Consider the following 17,830-nt stretch of genomic DNA (forward strand, 5'->3'; position numbering starts at 1 on the left):
TTTAAGATTTATTTTTATGTATATGAGTTCTCTATTTGCATGTACACCTGCATGCCAGAAGAGGGCATCAGATCACATTACAGATGGTTGTGAGCCCCATGTGGTTGCTGGAAATTGATCTCAGGACCTCTGGAAGAGCAATGTTCTTAACTGCTGAGCCACCTCTCCAGCCCCAACACTTATTTATTGATATGTGTGTGCATGTGTTGGGGCGTGTATATGCCATGGGCTGTATGTGGAGGTTAGACAACAACCTACAGGAGTTTTTACCTTTCTTTATTCTTTTTCTTTCTGTTAAATTTCTATATTGCTTTTAAAATATATATTATTACATATATATGTGTATATGTGTATATATATATGTGTGTGTGTGTGTTTGGCAGAAGGTGCCTTTACTCACTTAAATTATCCTTAATAATATTTCCAGTCCTTTACATTTTTAAAAAAGAAACTTAACACTTATTTATTTATTTATGACAATTCTTTTTTTTAAGATTTATTTTTATGTATATGAGTTCTCTATTTGCATGTACACAAATCTTCTTTTTATTTAATCCCTTTTTTTTTTTACACTCCAGATTTTATTCCACTCCCACTCCCGGTTCACCCTCTTACTGTTCCACATCCTATACCTCCTCCCTGCCCTGCTGTCTCCACAATGATGTTCCCACCCCACCAGACCTCTAAACTCCCTGGGGCCTCTATTCTCTTGAGGATAGGTGTATCTTCTGTTACTGAACCCAGACCTGCCAGTCTTTTGCTGTATATGTGTTGGGGGCCTCATGTCAGCTGCTGTATGCTGTCTGCCTGGTGGTCCAGTGTCTGAGAGATCCTGAGGTTCCAGGTTAATTGAGACTGCTGGTCCTCCTACAGCTTCTTCCAGCTTTTCCCTAATTCAACCACAGGGGTCAGCAGCTTCTGTCCATTGGTTGGGCGCAAATATCTGCATCTGACTCTTGCAGCTGCTTGTTGGGTCTTTCAGAGGGCAGTCATGATAAGTCTCTTTTTGTGAGCATTCCATAGCCTCAGTAATAGTGTCAGCCCTTGGGACCTCCCCTTGAGCTGGATCCCACTTTGGATCTGTCGCTGGACCTTCTTTTCCTCAGGCTCCTCTCCATTTCCATCCTTGCAGTTCTTTTAGACAGGAACAATTATGGGTCAGAGTTTTGACTATGGGATGACAACCCTATCCCTCCATTTGATGCCCTGTCTTTCTGCTGGAGATGGGCTCTACAAGTTCCCTCTCCCCACTGTAGAGCATTTCATCCAAGGTCCCTCCCTTTGAGTCCTGAGAGTGTCTCACCTCCAGGTCTCTGGTACATTCTGGAGTGTCCCCCCAACCTCCTGCCTCCTGAGGTTGACTGTTTCCATTTGTTCTGCTGGCCCTCAGTCCTTTTCCACCACCCAATACCAGATCATGTTCTCTTCTTCCCCCCACCCCACTCTCCATCCCCTTTTCCTCCCATGTCTCTTCCTCCCTCCCCCCTTGTAGTTGCTTTCTTCTCCCTCCCAAGTGAGACTGAGGCATCCTCACTTGGGCCCTTCAGCTTGTTGACCTTTTTGAGTTCTGTGGACTGTATCTTGGGTATTATGTACTTGTTTTTTTTCAGCATGTAGGTTCCTGGGATTGAATTTGGGTCTTCAGACTTGGCAGCAAGTACCTTTACCCACTGAGCTATCCTACCAGCCTCGGGGTTTTATTTTGTAAAGTTATCTATATTGCAGTTTATAAGAGATATGACCCTGAATTTTCCACTTCCATTTTAATTATATAGTTCAGCCCTATCAAGTATAATACATTGTTGCGCAGCAGATGGTTAGAACTTTTTCATCTTGCAAAACTCAAATTGTATCTTTATTAATCATGCCTTCATCTTCCTCCTCTCTACTTTCTGTTTCAATGATTTTACTCATTAGCTGCTTCATATGATGTAACCGCACACCATTTTTCTGTTGTGACTAGCTTGTTTCACTTAGCGTATTGTCTTAAGAGTTCACCCATGTTAACATGTGACAGATTCTCCTTTTGTACTGAGGCTGCATCGGTGTGCCCAGCATGTTTTGTTTAGTCCTGTAGTCAAGTTGCACAGCTTTAATTTTTTTGGCTGATGCTGCACTGAATGTCTCATCATCATTGACTCCTCTTGGGGACTAGTGTGTGGATGTGACATGGGATTGCCAGCTCATACAGCCCCTGAGTTTCATCTGTCCCAGGAACCTTTGCCCATAAATAGACTGTTTTACAACTCTATTAACAGTGTGTTCTAAGCCATGAATTACTGACTTACATGGCTACTAAGATGAATTTAGTCTATCTGTTGTCTCCAAAACTGTTTTTACTAAAAAGTCTACTTAAATGTCCTCTCAGAAAAGGATGTTAGATTCAACCCAGCATGACTTCTTGATGAGTCTCTGTCATCTCTAAGGATGGGAAGCTTGTTTTAGATTCGGAAATACTGCCTGGTTATAGGTTTTATGGTTTTGTTTTTCCACTTCCCTTTTTTGTATATGTGTTTGTGTGTGTGTCTGTGTATGTCTGTGTGCATATATGTGCACGTATATATGTGTATGTATGCATGTGTGTATATATGTATGTATATAATGTATGTATGTATGTATGTATGTATGTGTGTATATGTGACTATGTGTGCATACATGTTTGTGGTATGTGCATGTGTGTGTCTGTGTTCAGTTGTATGTGTGTACATGTTTGTGCATGTGGAGGCCAGAGGACAACTTTGTGTGTTGCTTTTAGATGCTATTCACTTTTGTTTTGAGTCAGTGTCTCTTTTTTGGTTTGGAATTTAGCAAATAGGCTAGGTCGGCTGGCCCATGTGCTCCTGGGATATGCTTGTCTCTGGCACTAGGATTACAAACATGCACCCACACTCCTGGTTTGTTTATCTCTCTTGTTTGCTTGTCTTTGTTTCTATCTTGGTTCTGAGGATTGACTTTAGATCCTCGTACTTGCAAGAGAAGCACTTTGTCAGCTGAGCTCTCTCCCCTATTTGTCCTCTTTTAAATATATAGCCTGAATTGAAGTATAATCAGTTCTATGGTACCTTTTACAATTTTGTGAGTTGTCCTTCACCTGAGTGTCGAAGTTCAGATCCATTGAAAGCATAATGCGCTGATATGGCCTCAGCATCCTCCTACCTTGTGGCACCCACTTTACCGATAAAGTGTGCTAGTGCTGTAATCAAACCCCTTTACTCTAAAGGAGTGATTGTTTTACTTTAATGCTGAGTCACTGGTAGTAGTAAGGTGAGGTAATGCACCTGGGAACCCTGCAGGGGCAGTTATGGTTATGTGTAACCTCACAGTAGTCAAGGCCCAGTGTCATACAGGAATGCCAATATAGAAATAAAGTATCTGGACACCAGTTAGCATCTAAGCAAGCAAGGAAGAGCTAGGATGCAAAGGTGAGCCTTGAGGGACAGACAGGTGAGGGCTGGGCACAGGGCTCAGGGCTATTCTGAGGGATAGCTTGCCAGACAGAAATTCTGTAAGATAGAAAAGAGCTTGATTTTCAGCCAAAATGTTTCGAGTTAAGAACAATATTAGCTTGTTTTTTGCGGTAATAAACCCACCATGGCCTTGGTTGCTTAAGACAACCTGTCCATGTTGTCTTACAGTGCCAGGGGTCAGCACTGAGAATGGATCTGTCTGCTCTAAGATTAAGGAAAGACACAACAGTGCTCCTGGAGGAGGCTCACAGGGAGACACTGGCCAGGGCTCTACCCATAGACATGATCTTTGAGTATCCATGGAGAAGCAGAAACTCCCTCGATGACTGTGGGAGGGGTTGTCTCTAGTAGATGGTATTCAGACTTAAGTAGGCATGCAGTTGTCAGTTGTAACAGTGGAGGAGCCAAGAAACAACCATCACAAAGGAATCTGACTCCTTTTTCCTCTCCCCTACTATCTCAGTATATGTATGTGGTGTCAAAGTACCACGTATAGGATGCATGTGCATGTATGTATACATGCATGTGAAGGACAGAGACTGTCGTGGGATGACTTCACCTTGTATATCAAGGCACAGTCTCTGGCTAAATTCAAAACCTGTCATGTTAGCTGGTCTATGCTGTTCGCTCCAGGATTCTCTGTCTTCATGTCCTTCAGTGTCTTGAGGAATAGCATAAGGCCTTTCTGTCAACCTTGTCTTCTTCAATAATTTATTAGTGACCTGATAACATAGAGCTTAGGGTTGAGTTCTACTCTCCTCTATTGTTGTAGTAAGGAGTTCTACTCTTTTAGCCTCCGTTTTCCCCTAATATAGATGTAAATGGATTACATCTATTGAACATGGTTTGGGGAAAAGTAATACATTTTAAGAATGTCTTTAGAGTGTGATATTCTAATAAGACTGTGTGTTTATATTCTTACAAAAGAAGTTTCCACAAACCTCCGACTAATTGGTTGTCACTTTTAAGAATCACCCCTACCATAATGTCCCCAAATGAAGTTAGAGTCACCTTTCCAAGTTAGTTTGTAGCCTTTACTGTCTCTGAGTGGCACTAGGCCATTTCATAGGAAAGCTCATTTGTGGGTAAGGAAGCAGTGCCTAAGACAGGAAGGAGGATCCCCTGAGGCAGAACAACCTGACTGGAGTGTGTTCAGCACAAGATGTCTACATGTCACTCCCCAAAGACGAAGGGAACTGTGGGACAGCTGCTGTGAAGCAGGAAAGCCCAGTCCCAGGAAATTACCAGACTTGAGTCTTGTCAACTGGAGTGATTGCCAACACACTCACACTCACACACATTCAGGGCTGATACTGGGGACGGTGCCATTAAGGCAGTTGGCAGGAAGGCTGACACTCTCAGTCATAGGTCAGGTAATTTTCTGTATCTATCCAAGAAGAGGCCTGACTAGGGACTGGCTAAAAAAATTCAAATTATTCTCTTTACTTGGCTGCATCTAAATGTCTCATTTACAGCTTACAGGAAGGAATGCTGTGGAAGTGATCTTTGACAGTACAACAGAGTGACCGAAATCAAATAGAAAGACAGCCATTGTATGTGGTTGAGAAATTCTGGTATGTATGAGTGTGTGTGTGTGTGTGTGTGTGTGTGTGTGTGTGTATGTGTGTGTATGTGTGTGTATGTGTGTGTATGTGCTTTCATCCTCAGTGTGTGTCTGTAATTTCAGTACTCGAAGACATGCCTTAGCCTAATGCTTGGTCAGTTTCACAAAGGCAGGTTAGCCTGTAGATCACAGGAGTCAGTGAGAGCTAACAACAGAGTCCTCGAGCTGTAATTGCCAGCATTTCCAGCGCCTTGGCAATGAGGGAGACTTGTCTGTGCTCTCCTGTATTGTTTCTGTGGTTCTAGGCTTGATCACGAGGCCTGTACATTCTAGGCAGTCCTTGTGCTGCTGAGCTGAGTTCTTTTTAGTCTTTGGAGGCCTAGCTGTGTAGTGGGTACTGGATCCAGCAACACGTCTACTGAAATGGGCACCAGGAGAAGATAAGCATGGCTCCTGTACAAGCATCCCATGGGTTTGAATGTCACAGGAAAACCCAGTGGTTTGTACAATTAATATGTGCTGGTAAAATAGTTTTTTCAGGAAGAAGGTATGGTAGGCTTAGAAGCTGTAGATCATAAATCACGTTTTCTTTCCCAGTATAGCAAATTCTATTTCTGTCACAAGTTTCTTTCTTTCTGACTTTAGTTTTATACCTTAGCCCATTGCAGATAAACCCTGTTTTATTTTGGTCTTTGGACCAACAGTTGTTTTCCTGTGACTTCAGTTGTGTCAATCCCTTGCCAATAAAACTCATGTGTATCAGTGTGAGGAGTGACTTTCTGAGAAAGGACACATAGGGACCGTTGGAGAGGCTTTTTTTTTTTTTTTAACATTTGGTCTAAAATAGTTGGTAAAATAAAAATATATCATAGAAACTAAAAGAGGGCCAAAAGCTAAACTGTAGTGTGTGGATTAAAATAACTTGCAGTTCACATGAGTCCAACCAAGTGTTAAAAAACACTAATTATTTTTAGTTACCTTATATGAACGAAAAAGTTCCTATAATTCTTTAAATCCCACATTTTATTTCTTTGAGTTTTCAATTACATGTATGTGTGCATATGTGTGTATACAGATTTATACATACACAAACAGACCATCAGATTTAAACATTTCAAGCCATCAGATTACAATTCATCTATAGACTAATATCTTGCACTAGTAGATAGAGATAGTCATTTATTTATTGCTAGACAGTTTGCCTTCATAAGTTGAAAATGAATAAAGGGGTTGATTTCATTTATCATTTCTCCAACTCACTTTCCCACTTTCTTAGAATCTCATGGTACCTTTTAAAGTCCTGTCCTCAAATGACGTAACAGGCATTCCCCAAGCTTGTGGTAGTCACTTCCGTATCCACTTCTTCTGTGGAGAGTATCGTATGTCCTGCAGGGGTTAGAGATTGCTTACTCTGTGGAGGAGAGTTTCTGTGGACCATGGATCCGCCTCCTGCTTATTGGCTCCAGCAACCCTCGCCACCCTACTCTCCCCTGTGCACACAGCCAGAGCCCTGCCTTGATAGCTGTTCTGGATATTTTGTTTCCCTGCTCAGCTCCTCTTTTGTCACCTTAAGCTGTAAGAGAGTTAACTCTCCACACTGAAGATTTTCAACAAGAAAAGTTATGATCTGATCACAGTGTGTTGAGAAGAAAATGAGATGCACCTGAGAAGGTACGGAGAGGTCAAGGCCAATGCCAGAGTCCAGCCTGGAGACTGTGCAGCTCTCTCCAGGTGTAGCAGGTGCCAGTGAACATGAGACATGTCTGCACTTGATCAGTAGTATGTGTTTCCACTCTGGTTATGAGATAGGTGGGAAAGGTAGAAGCCAGAGTGATTGTGGATTCTTTTGTTGTTCTTGGTATTGTTTTGTTTTTGTCTGAAAGAATGATAGAATTATCATTTATTGCACTGAATAATAAATATCATGGAAAGAATACAAAATTGGGAATTTTCGTGGTATTGGAGAAATAAAACTTGAATTGGAAAGCATCAGGAGTAGAGATAGAGCGTCCTGGGAGCATTCACATAGAAATACTTAAGGTTTTGAGCTCATATGAGGTTTTCTGGAGAGTGTAGCAAAGCTGAGAGGTCTTGGGGTTAAGCTCAGTCATACTCCATTGTTTCTCGGTTGAGGAGATTAGACTTGAGGCCAACCGGTGTAGAGAAGCCCTTGGAAATGGGGCCCTGGATGCCAAGTGAATTATGTTCCAAGCAAGCCGTGATTGCCCTGCCAGAGTGCTGCTGCCAGGACCCTGAGATGAGGACAGGAGTCACCGTGGAGTTTGGCCATGAGAAGGTCTTTGATGACCTTGCAAGAGCTGTTTTGGTGAAGTGATGGGAAGAAGGGTCGACTAGAGAGGAAAACAGAAGAGGAAATGCAGACCTCGACTAGACTTTTTTTTTTTTCCAGGAGGATGGTTTTGTAATGTGGAACAAAGAGTAAGGTGGGAGGTTAGCAAAGAAGAGAAATAAAAGACTGCTTGTGAGATGCTGTGTGTGCGTGCTGGTGGGTGAGTGGAGAGGAATGATCTTACAGGAGCAAGAGGAGAGGGTCAGTTGAGAGCATGGGTTCCTGGTTGAGCATTGTACACAGTACCAGAGGAAGACGTTCTGTTTTATTTCTGTGCTCTCAGTACCCAACGGGCTAGTAGCTTTAATAAAACTCCATTTAACATGATAGAGTTAGATGTTAGCACTAGCCTTACTTTGTTTAAAGTATGATCCCTTTCCTGACAGATCCAGTATGTTTTGATTCAAAGAACCATGGTTCAATAGGGTGTGTGGCCTTAGAGTCTTCTAAGGGCTAAAGCTAACGAGCAGAAGTCCTGGGCTCAAAAGGGAAATTAGGCTAGGATCTCACCACTATTCATTCGCCAGTCACTTCGAGGTGTTTGCACACCATCCTGTGGCGGCCCTTACGTATTCTCCTGGTGTGGGCTGTGAATAGCTGCTTAGCTTTGAGAACCAGGCTCGTGCCTCATCTTTGGCATTCCTGGTGTGCCTGTCTCTCTTGCCCCCCTCATCTTCGCTTTGGGGTGCTATCATTTTCCCCTTTTCTGTCTCAAGGTTGGACTGAGGATGATTGTGAAATGCACTGTCGTTAGCTAGAGACCGGTGCAAGGTGGCCGTTGATGTCAGTGGTAAAGCAAACACGGAGCCGGGCTGAGGGTCGCTATCACTGTCACCTACAGAGCTTACGTTTATCTTTATCTTCATTTCTAAAGTTTCCAGTCAGAGTGTCATGAGAGCCAGAGCCCTGGAGCCAGTTGTTAATGTGCTTATAGAAGAGAGTGTTGAGATCCATGGGACCGCCTGTAAAAGCTACATACAGCTTGTATGTAGCGCATCCACCCCTAAAAGTTATCTGGGCATGTTTCTGTGCTTAAGCTATGATTTAGGAGTTTGTTTGGTTGAGTTTCTTTTTCTTTTTTTTTTCTTTTTTCTTTTTTTTTTTTGGTTTTTCAAGACAGGGCTTCTCTTTATAGTCCGGGCTGTCCTGGAACTCACTCTGTAGACCAGGCTGGCCTTGAACTCAGAAATCCGCCTGCCTCTGCCTCCCAAGTGCTGGGATTAAAGGCGTGCGCCACCACCACCCGGTGAGTGTTTTTTCTTTTTTGAAGGGTTGGAAGGCAAAAAAGATACTGTGAGCTCTGAGTAATCACACTATGAAAGGATAAAGATTAAATATTAAAAATATTTGTTGAGGAAAAATGTTTTGATTTATGTATACATAATATACACAAATATTACAATGCATAACATTAAATACTATATATGTGTATATACTATACAAAAATATATAATATACATAAGTATATAAAGTATATATGCCGTCTTCACCTCTCCTCCAGCTCCTCTTAGATTCACAACCACCCTCCCTGTGGTGGGAGGAACAAAACCTGACCCTCCCTGTTTTGTGGGTTTTGTTCCTCCCACAAATGAAGTCAGTCCTATACACTACTCATATACGTTCTTGGACTGAAGGCAGTGGACTTACTGGGAGCTACGCTGGCTCTTCCTCTCCCAGTATACCTTCCAACAGCTGTCACTTGCCAGTAGTTCCTTGACTAAATGTGGGACTCCATGCCCAGCCCCTCTCTCCATGCTGGGATTTGGTCTGGCCTTAGATGGCACAGGTCTTATGCATGCTGTCACAACTGCTGTGAGTTCCTTTGTGCAGCTGTCCTGATGTGTCCAGAAGACACCACTTCAGGTTTTCACACTCTTTCTACCTCTCTTTCTGCAGTGATCCATGAACCCTAGGATGTCCTATTTAGGGACGGGTGTTCTCAAACCTTTTATTCTCTCTACCTTGACCAATTGTGGATCTCCTTGTTACTTACCATCTATTACAAATAGAAGCGTCTTTGTTGAGAGACAAGATGTACATTAATCTGTGTCTCTAGGCCAAGTGATCAGGCTAGAGAAGAACCATTACCGAAAGTAATTTTTAGCATCTTTTTTTTTTTTTTTGTCAAACATGTCATATTGGAATTCACTGTGTCAAAATTTCAAGCCACACTAAATGCTTGCAGTGAGGGAGGGGGGGAGACTCAGGATCTCACATAGCTTTGCTGCCCTTGCATAGAGTCCTTGGAACCCCGAGATCATGGAATAGTTTGCTTAGAAACAGTGCTTGCCTAGCATACATGAAGCCCTGGGTATGTTCCCTGGTAAAACACACACACACACACACACACACACACACACGCACGCACGCACGCACAAAGAAATTAATTGGAGTTATCATTTATAGCTTAAGTGCTTTAAATTTCTCATTACTGAAAACATTAGTTGATAATAATATTAGTGAACTTTTAAGAGATTAGAAACTTCTGGTTTGCATTGCTGTATCGCTCTACATTAGAGGAAGTTTGGTCTTTGTATGGACTTGCACACGTCTTATAATGGATATCCGCATACATGGTGGTAAGTTAGAGTCATGGCAATGGTGTGAATGCTTAGGAAAGCAGATGAGTCTGAGGGGTAGGGTGCTCTCTTCCTGTTTCAGTTTTTTGAAAAATAATATTCATTCATGTATTCTTTTCACACAGTTTTAAAAACCCAATACTACTTTTAAAATTTTATCATGCGTTAAAATGAAGAGTTCTTTTGCTAAAACTGTGCCCTTTTAATGGTTTAAGGATTCTTTTTAATCGTCTTATACTTTCCAACCTCTGTCCTATGTTAGGAAACCATAATAGGAGTTGTCTACATATTGAAATAGTTGAATTTTTTTGGACATAATTGTTACTTATCAATCTGTTTTATATTTTAATCCTTTTTTTTCCTACAGACTGGTGAATTTTCAGCTCGTTTTCTATTGAAGTTACCAGTAGATTTCAGCAACATTCCCACATACCTTCTCAAGGTAAAACTATTCATTATCAATAAGAGAATACAAATCAAACTGTGATCATTTAGCTCAATATTTGTATGCCTTGTTTCTTCTCATTTTGTTCAGATAGTGAATTCTAATAAGATGCTTACTGCAGGAAAATTCATTGGAATTGTTTTTCTTCAGCTATCGTACTAACCTTAAAAGTTGTGTAGGCATGAGTTTTTTGTGTAAGGATCTACTACATTAGTAGTATAAATAAATTACACTTGAGAAAATCATTTTTATTTAGTAATCTTGCTGGGATGGAAGACTCATAGATATTGTCCAAGGCATTCTACATGTTAAATATGCTTAAAAGGAATTTTATCTTCTTTATGTCAGCAGTTGAACTCAGGAACCTTCAAAGTTGGGCTGTCTCAGAGATTCATTAGTCTACTTAGACCCATATATATGGCATTTGTTAAAGTGGGATAGAGACCTAGGGGACAGTTATTTGGTAAGGGGTCCTTACATGCTCCATAGAGAAGAGGTAGTCTCCAGAAGACCACTTGTGGCTAGTGAAAGAAAACAGATAGATCAAAGAGCAAGTTCTGAAAAGGAAATGCCAAGGCAGAGGCCCCAGCCCTTTCAGAGGAGGACTGTGGGTTATGATTTAAGACTTGGTTGGCTGCCCGCAGCTCCTTTTAACCTGTTCTTATTTAGTTTCAGTCTAATGTTAAAATTTCTCTGCCTTATTGTTTTGTTTTTTTCTTTTCTGAAACATGGTTTCCCTGCGTAGCCCTGGCAGTAGTAACTAGAACTCGATTTGTTTACCCGACTGGCCAGGAATTCAGTGATCTACCTGTCTCTGTCATCAAGTGCTAGAATTAAAGGCCTGCTCCACCACTGCCAGGCTGAATTTTTGCCTTTTAAATTTGATGTTGTTTAAGAGCTCATTGTATTTGTAACTGTTGAGAGAAAAGAAATTAGTAATATCAGCCAGGACTCTGGAGAATGGCTAGAAACTTGTTCTGTTCTTTAGAGAACATTTGCATTAGGAACTCCTTGGCATGCTTCTTATATTTGGATGTTCCCCACCTAATTCTTAGGTCTGTAATTGTTTCTGATGGAATACAAATAAAGTTAACTCTTCCAGTGCGTAGGGTTAGCGTATGCTTTGTCATGATGACAACAAGTCACCTCACTTTGCCCAGTAATCAGCTGGTGAAGCAAACTTGTGAGCACTCAGATAGCATGAGACTTCCTGCCGACCTGCCGCAGAGAGCCTCATTGTATTATGGTAGGTAACACTCCATCTACTCCTAAGTTCGTATTACCAATGATAACAAATGCACTTACTAATGGATTCTTTGATGTTAGGATGTCCAATTTAATAAAATATTCTATTATATGATTTTACTTTTTATTGTAAGTGGAAATGGCTCTTAACTTCAAACCCTGAATTTTACTTTGGTTGAGCTAAGTCAAAGGCTTAGATAAATAAATTACCTAAGTTAAAAACTCAGTCAGTAGAAAAACACTTTCTGAGCTGCTGCTCTTTATTTGCAGGTGATAGAAATTGAGCACGAACTCAGGTAAACTAAAGGGAAAATGTACTCTGCTTCTGTAGTCTGTCTACACAGCAGCATGCTAGCCCTGTGTTTCACAGGTTTCAGATCATGTGGATTGACCTTCCAAGTCCGTTCCTTTCGGGCTCAGTTCTCTGCCCTATCTGATGTATTTGTAGGGAGAAACTGTCGTCCATAGAACATCAGAAAGGCTATGGAAATCATTGAAGTGTGATTATTCATCATGGGATTCCCACAAAGAAAGATTATTTTGTAATTATATATATTTGACCATGTAGAGACAGGCTCTATGTCTGAATCCAAGAATTTAGCCAAATAAAGATGAACTATTTGGAAAAAATGGACATCTACTAAGTATGTACAGGTTTATTTTTGGAGAGCGTTTATAATTACTCCATAATATGGTATAGCAGTTATTTGTAAGACTAGATATTTGAAGTCTATGGGAGGATGCACACAGGTTCCCCTTGCAAATACTCTATCATTTTATATCAAAAACCTAATTACCAGGCAGATTTTGGCATCCATGAGGAGTCATGGAACCAGTCCTGGAAAGATGCTCAGGTATGCTCTTTCTTATAAGAAAGAGTTAATTATAGAAGACACTGCTCTTAATTTTCTTAGAGTGAAAACTGGTTCTACATTCTTATTTTTACTATTTGCTCTGTGTGAAATATTAATACTAACAATATCATACTAAAAATGCATTGTCTTTTTCCAATTGTTTTCCTAAAAACTACACTTTGTAATGAGAGAAAAGATTCTAATTTTCCTACTAAACTTTTTTTTTTTTTATTTGAGTAAGAAGTAGTCAAATTCTTCCTCTCTCCTGTCTCCGAGAGGATGCTTACCCTCTACCAAACCTCCTCCCTCTCTAGGGCCTCTCAGATACATCTTCTCCCACTGAGGACAGACCAGACATTTTCATTTCTGATTTTGTTAATTTGAATACTGTCTCTGTGTCCCTTAGTTAGTCTGGCTAAGGGTTTATCTAGCTTGTTGATTTTCTCAAAGAACCATCTTTTGGTTTTGTTGATTTTTTTTTGTATTGTTTTCTTTGTTTCTGATTGGTTGATTTCAGTCCTGAGTTTGATTATATCCTGTCATCGACTTCTCTTGGTTGTGTTTGCTTCTTTCTAGAGCTTTCAGGTTTGCTGTTAAGTTGCTAGTGTAGGATCTCTCCAATTTCTTTATGAGGGCACTCAGTACTATGAATTTTTCTCTTAGCACTGGTTTCATTGTGCCCCATAAGTTTACATATGCTGTCTCTTCATTTTCATTGAATTCTAGAAGGTCTTTAATTTCTTTCTTTATGTCTTTCCTGACCAAGTTATCATTGAGTAGGAAGTTTTTCAGTTTCCATGGATATGTGGGCTTTCTATTGTTTTTGTTATTGAAGTTAAGCCTTAGTCCATGGTGATCTGATGAGATGCATGGGATTATTCCAATCTTCTTGTGTCTGTTGAGGCCTGTTTTATGACTGATTATATGGTCACTTTTGGAGAAGGTGCCATGAGGTGCTGAGAAGGTGTACTCTTTTGTTTTAGGGCAAAATGTTCTGTAGATATCTGTTAAATCCATTTGGTGAATCCTCTATTAGTTTCACTGTATCTCTGTTTAGTTTCTGTTTCACTGACCTGTCCATTAGTGAGAGTGGGGTCTTGAAGCCTCCTACTATTATTGTGTGGCATTCAATGTATGTTTTGAGCTTTAGTAAAGTTTCTTTTATGAATGTGGGTGGCCTTGCATTTGGGGCATAGATTGAGACTTTCTCTTGATGGAATTTTCCTTTGATGAATATGAAGTGCAGTTTGCTTGGAAAACTTTTTCCAGCCTTTTACTATGAGGTAATGTCTGTCTTTGTCATTGAGGTATGTTTCTTGCATGCAACAAAATACTGGATCCTGTTTATCTGTTATCTTCTGTCTTTTTATTGGTGAATTGAGTCCGTTGATGTCGAGAGATAATAAAGACAGATGATAGTTAGTTCCTATTGTATTTGTTGTTGGGGGTGGTATCATGTGTGTGTGATTCTCTCCTTTTGGGTTTGTTGTGAAATTATTAATTTCTTGTTTTTTCTTTGGTGTAGATACCCTCCTTGTACTGGAGCTTTCCTTCTAGAATCCTTTGTAGGGCTAGATTAGTAGATAAATATTGTTTAAATTTGGTTTTCTCATGGGATATTTTGGTTTCTCTATCTATAATGATTGAGAGTTTTGCTGGGTATAGTAACCTGGGCTGTCATTTGTGTTCTCTTAGCAGACTGTATCTTTATATAGACTGTAATTAAACTCCTATTGGTGGGAATCTCTTTCATAATATCATAGGAAATTGTCAAATGTCACTAGACTGGAGGGCTAAGTAGCAATTATTTCCTGCTGGTAGTATGTTTTAGTTACTATTGCTGTGATGAAATACCACTATCAAAAGCAACTTAGGGAGGAGAGGACTTATTTGGGTTATGTATCCTGAATCATACATAGTCAGTTGAGGGAAGCCAAGGTTGGAATTCAAACAGGACAGGAACCTGGAGGCAAGAGCTAATGCTGAGGACATGGAGGTTTCTGCTTGCTGGTTTGGTTGTCATGGCTTGCTCAGCCTGCTTTTTTTTTTTTTAAGAACCCAGGACCACCAGCCCAGAGAGAACACCATCCACAATGGGCTGGGACCTCCCCCACCAATTACTAATTAAGAAAATGTCTTACAGGCTTATCTATAGCCCAATCTTCTGGAAACATTTTCTCAGTTGAGATTCCCTCCTCTTGAATAATTCTAGCTTGTATCAAGTTGACATAAAACTAGCCAGCTTATAGTGGGTATGATAAATACAACTCTGCGAGAAATCTCAGCAGCAACGTTTCTTTGAATAAGAAAATGTCATGCAGTCTACATAGTTGTGGAATATCCCTCCACAGGTTATGGTCAGGCCAGGCCAAAAGCAGAGCCAAAACTGATTTAATGTGACCGAAGTATGTAGACTTCTGGTTTCTGCAGTAATTTTACTGGCTTCATTTTATGTGTTACAGTGAGACTATTCATCCCAATAGAATGCTTGCTGAAATTTTGTTCCCCTGTGGAATCTGAGTCCTGATACTATGAAAATGAACTGCAGGTGAAAAAGCCAAACCATTCACTTATCAGGAGATAAGGCGGTCATCTTTCTTCTAAGGCACCCACTGTGGCTGTCTAGTCAGTCAGGATGCACAGGGAAAGACACAGTTCACTCTGCCAAGTAGAGACAGAAAGCAGACGTAAAGGTGACCCTATCAAGATATGTTTAGGAAGCTAAGACAGGCAGAGAGTTGCAGTGAGTGCCCTGCTTGCTAGCATACAGTGGTTCAAGCAGCTCACGAACATTGAGGCAGTACTGAAGTGTCCCTATTACTGCCAGTATGGATTGTTCCAGGGGCGGCTTCCTCAGCAGCACCTCACTGTCCTTAATAGGTTAGGCCCTTGCCTTCGGCCTTCTTTCAGTCAAATCTGGTTTAGCAGATACTTTTCGGGCCTGACAGCTTCTGAGAGACAGTGGCTCTGGCTTGGTGTCCTGTAGTGGGACATGGGGAGAATGGTAATGAACCTGAAAGCCCATGCTTCATCTAGCCCAGCAGCTGCTGTACAGCTAGAGTAGTTTTTCCTGTGACAGGAGGCCCTGATGTGCCAGATATGCAGATGTTTGTATAAGGAGCCCAGAAGCTCAGAGTTTTAAGTTTATGAATAGAAAAATGCCTGCCTTTTTAAGTGATGGCAAAGATAATTATTTTTACTCTTATTTATATATTTTGTGTGTGTGTGTGTGTGTGTGCGTATTTTCATGTCAAGTCATGCATGTGGAGGGAGGTCAGCAGACAACATGCAGAAGTCATTTCTCTCTCTTTGACATGTGGGTTCCTGGGCTTGTTGGCAAGCATTGTCACCCACTGAGCCATTTCTCTAGTCTGATATATGTATATATATGTATATGTGTACACACACGCACACACACACACACATATATTAAAACCCATGCAGAGGCCAAAACAAGCATATCTCTTCATGTCAATCATGACCCCTAGATTGTGATAACCAGCAAAAATGTAAAACTGGTTTTCCCTTAGCCTGGTTTGTATGTTCAGTTTGTGAGGTAATGACCCAAAGATGAGGGACTTTGAACTAGGGTTTTAGTCAATATCTGAGCCCCACAGAGTCCTGTGCTGTTATGATCTACAGCAGAACCTCCCAAATAGGTAGCATTTGGTTTTGGTGTTCAGTCTGTACAAAATACCTCAGTATTGACTTAGACCCAGATGGTACTAGGATTAGGAATCTCCCCCAAAATCTAAGTGCTAATCATTGTCCTCCAGTACTGCATAATGTAATTGATCATACAGTTAACAAATATCAATTGGAATCTACCTATATAGTAAACTTCTTAAAAATGCATAGATGGTATTGAGAGCAGCACAGGGAAACTCTAATCTGTACATTAATATTGGTTGACAATGTTAATTTGGGGAGTAGATAATAATCTAGACTCTGAGAGAACATTTTCCCAGAAGACTAGTGAGGAGCAACACTGGGAAGGTGAGTTAAAAGTATTCTGTTTGGGCATTATCTCAGACCTCATTCAAAAGGTACTCTCCACCCCTTACGCTGCGTTAGCATGGAGTAGCTTCTGAGTTTGTTTCTTTGGCCCTATTCCCTCCTTTGTCCAGTCCTTCTTCGGCACCATTGCCAGCATCGTCTGTTTAACTTTCTCCTGAAAACAGTGGTAGTTCCTTGTGGGGCACTCCTCCTAAAGTCTCCTCTCCTATGCAGTGCTAATTTCACAGCTCTATAATGTGAACTTTAAAATCTGAAATAGATAGCTTTGTAACTGTCCTGCCAGGGCCGTGGGAATTTCCAGTGGTGCCATCTTCCCAGCCCAGGAGTCTGTTCTCTTTAACTGTCTTTGAAGAGGTCATGTGAAGCCACTAAAACAGTCGTGTCCCATGCAGAAGAATTGCACAGAAGGCTTTTGTTTCAGAACCCAAAGAGACACACATCCTGGATTGAGAGAGTCTTTAGGAAAAACACATGGTCTCTGTTGGCACTTTTGCTTTATCTGTTGTGTTGAGGTTTTGTCACTGTCAGTCAGCAGCAAAGACAGACTATCCACAGTGAGGGCCACTTCCCTTTTTCATGTCCCCTAAGTTTTGTACTGTTTTTGTCTTGCCTTAAGTCTTTCTTCTGAGACTTTGACTTCTTAATCATGAGGCTTGATGAAGACTGAAGATCTTCATTCTATAGATTCTACAGAATCTATCCTGAGATCTAAACTGTAGTTTTCCTGTAAAGAAATATCATTTGAATTCACAATACACCTGAATATGACCATCTTACTGATAGTCTGTCTGCCTTTCAAAAGTGTAAAAGCTACATTAGTTGAAAATAACCATTTCTTTCACATAATTACAAGGAATATGTGATGCGTGGTTGAAAGTATTTGTGTGACAGTCACATTTTTTGCCTTGTTGTCAAGGATTGGGTCTTAATAAGTTGGTAGAGCTTTGAAACTTACCATGTTTCTGCCCTTTTCCTTAGTACTGGTGAAGGGGTGTACACTCTGTATCTCAAGGAATGAAGTCTCTCATTGTCCTTTACAACTTAGCAGTGCTTGGAAGTCCAGGTAGCTTTAGCAGTTTTCTAGAAAGGCCATGCCTGAGCTTTCTCCCAAATATTCCCTTTATTTAGCATTTGGAAAGCAAGTCAGAGGTCACTGTTGGTTAAGCTTACTTCTCAGCAAGCATCAATTGTGACCCCAAGGCCTTTTCATCCTCCTAGTGTCTGTAAACTCAGAGGCAGACCCTAGTCTGTCTGTCTGTCTGTCTGTTTCTGTCTCTCTTGTACACACACACACACACACACACACACA

The 17,830-nt window shown here is 40.8% G+C and overlaps 1 protein-coding gene across 2 annotated transcripts in view; it reads left to right on the forward strand.

The window, feature by feature from the left end:
* Babam2 (BRISC and BRCA1 A complex member 2) overlaps window positions 1-17,830 on the forward strand; it is a 364,624-nt gene that overhangs the window by 125,901 nt on the left and 220,893 nt on the right. For both annotated transcript variants that reach the window (XM_028778958.1, XM_028778959.1), the window contains exon 6: window positions 10,328-10,402. In XM_028778958.1, coding sequence (XP_028634791.1) covers window positions 10,328-10,402 — 75 coding nt within the window. The remainder of the gene's footprint in view (window positions 1-10,327; window positions 10,403-17,830) is intronic.

Source organism: Grammomys surdaster, unplaced genomic scaffold, assembly GCF_004785775.1.
Source record: "Grammomys surdaster isolate TR1022 unplaced genomic scaffold, NIH_TR_1.0 343, whole genome shotgun sequence".
Classification (NCBI taxonomy): domain Eukaryota; kingdom Metazoa; phylum Chordata; class Mammalia; order Rodentia; family Muridae; genus Grammomys; species Grammomys surdaster.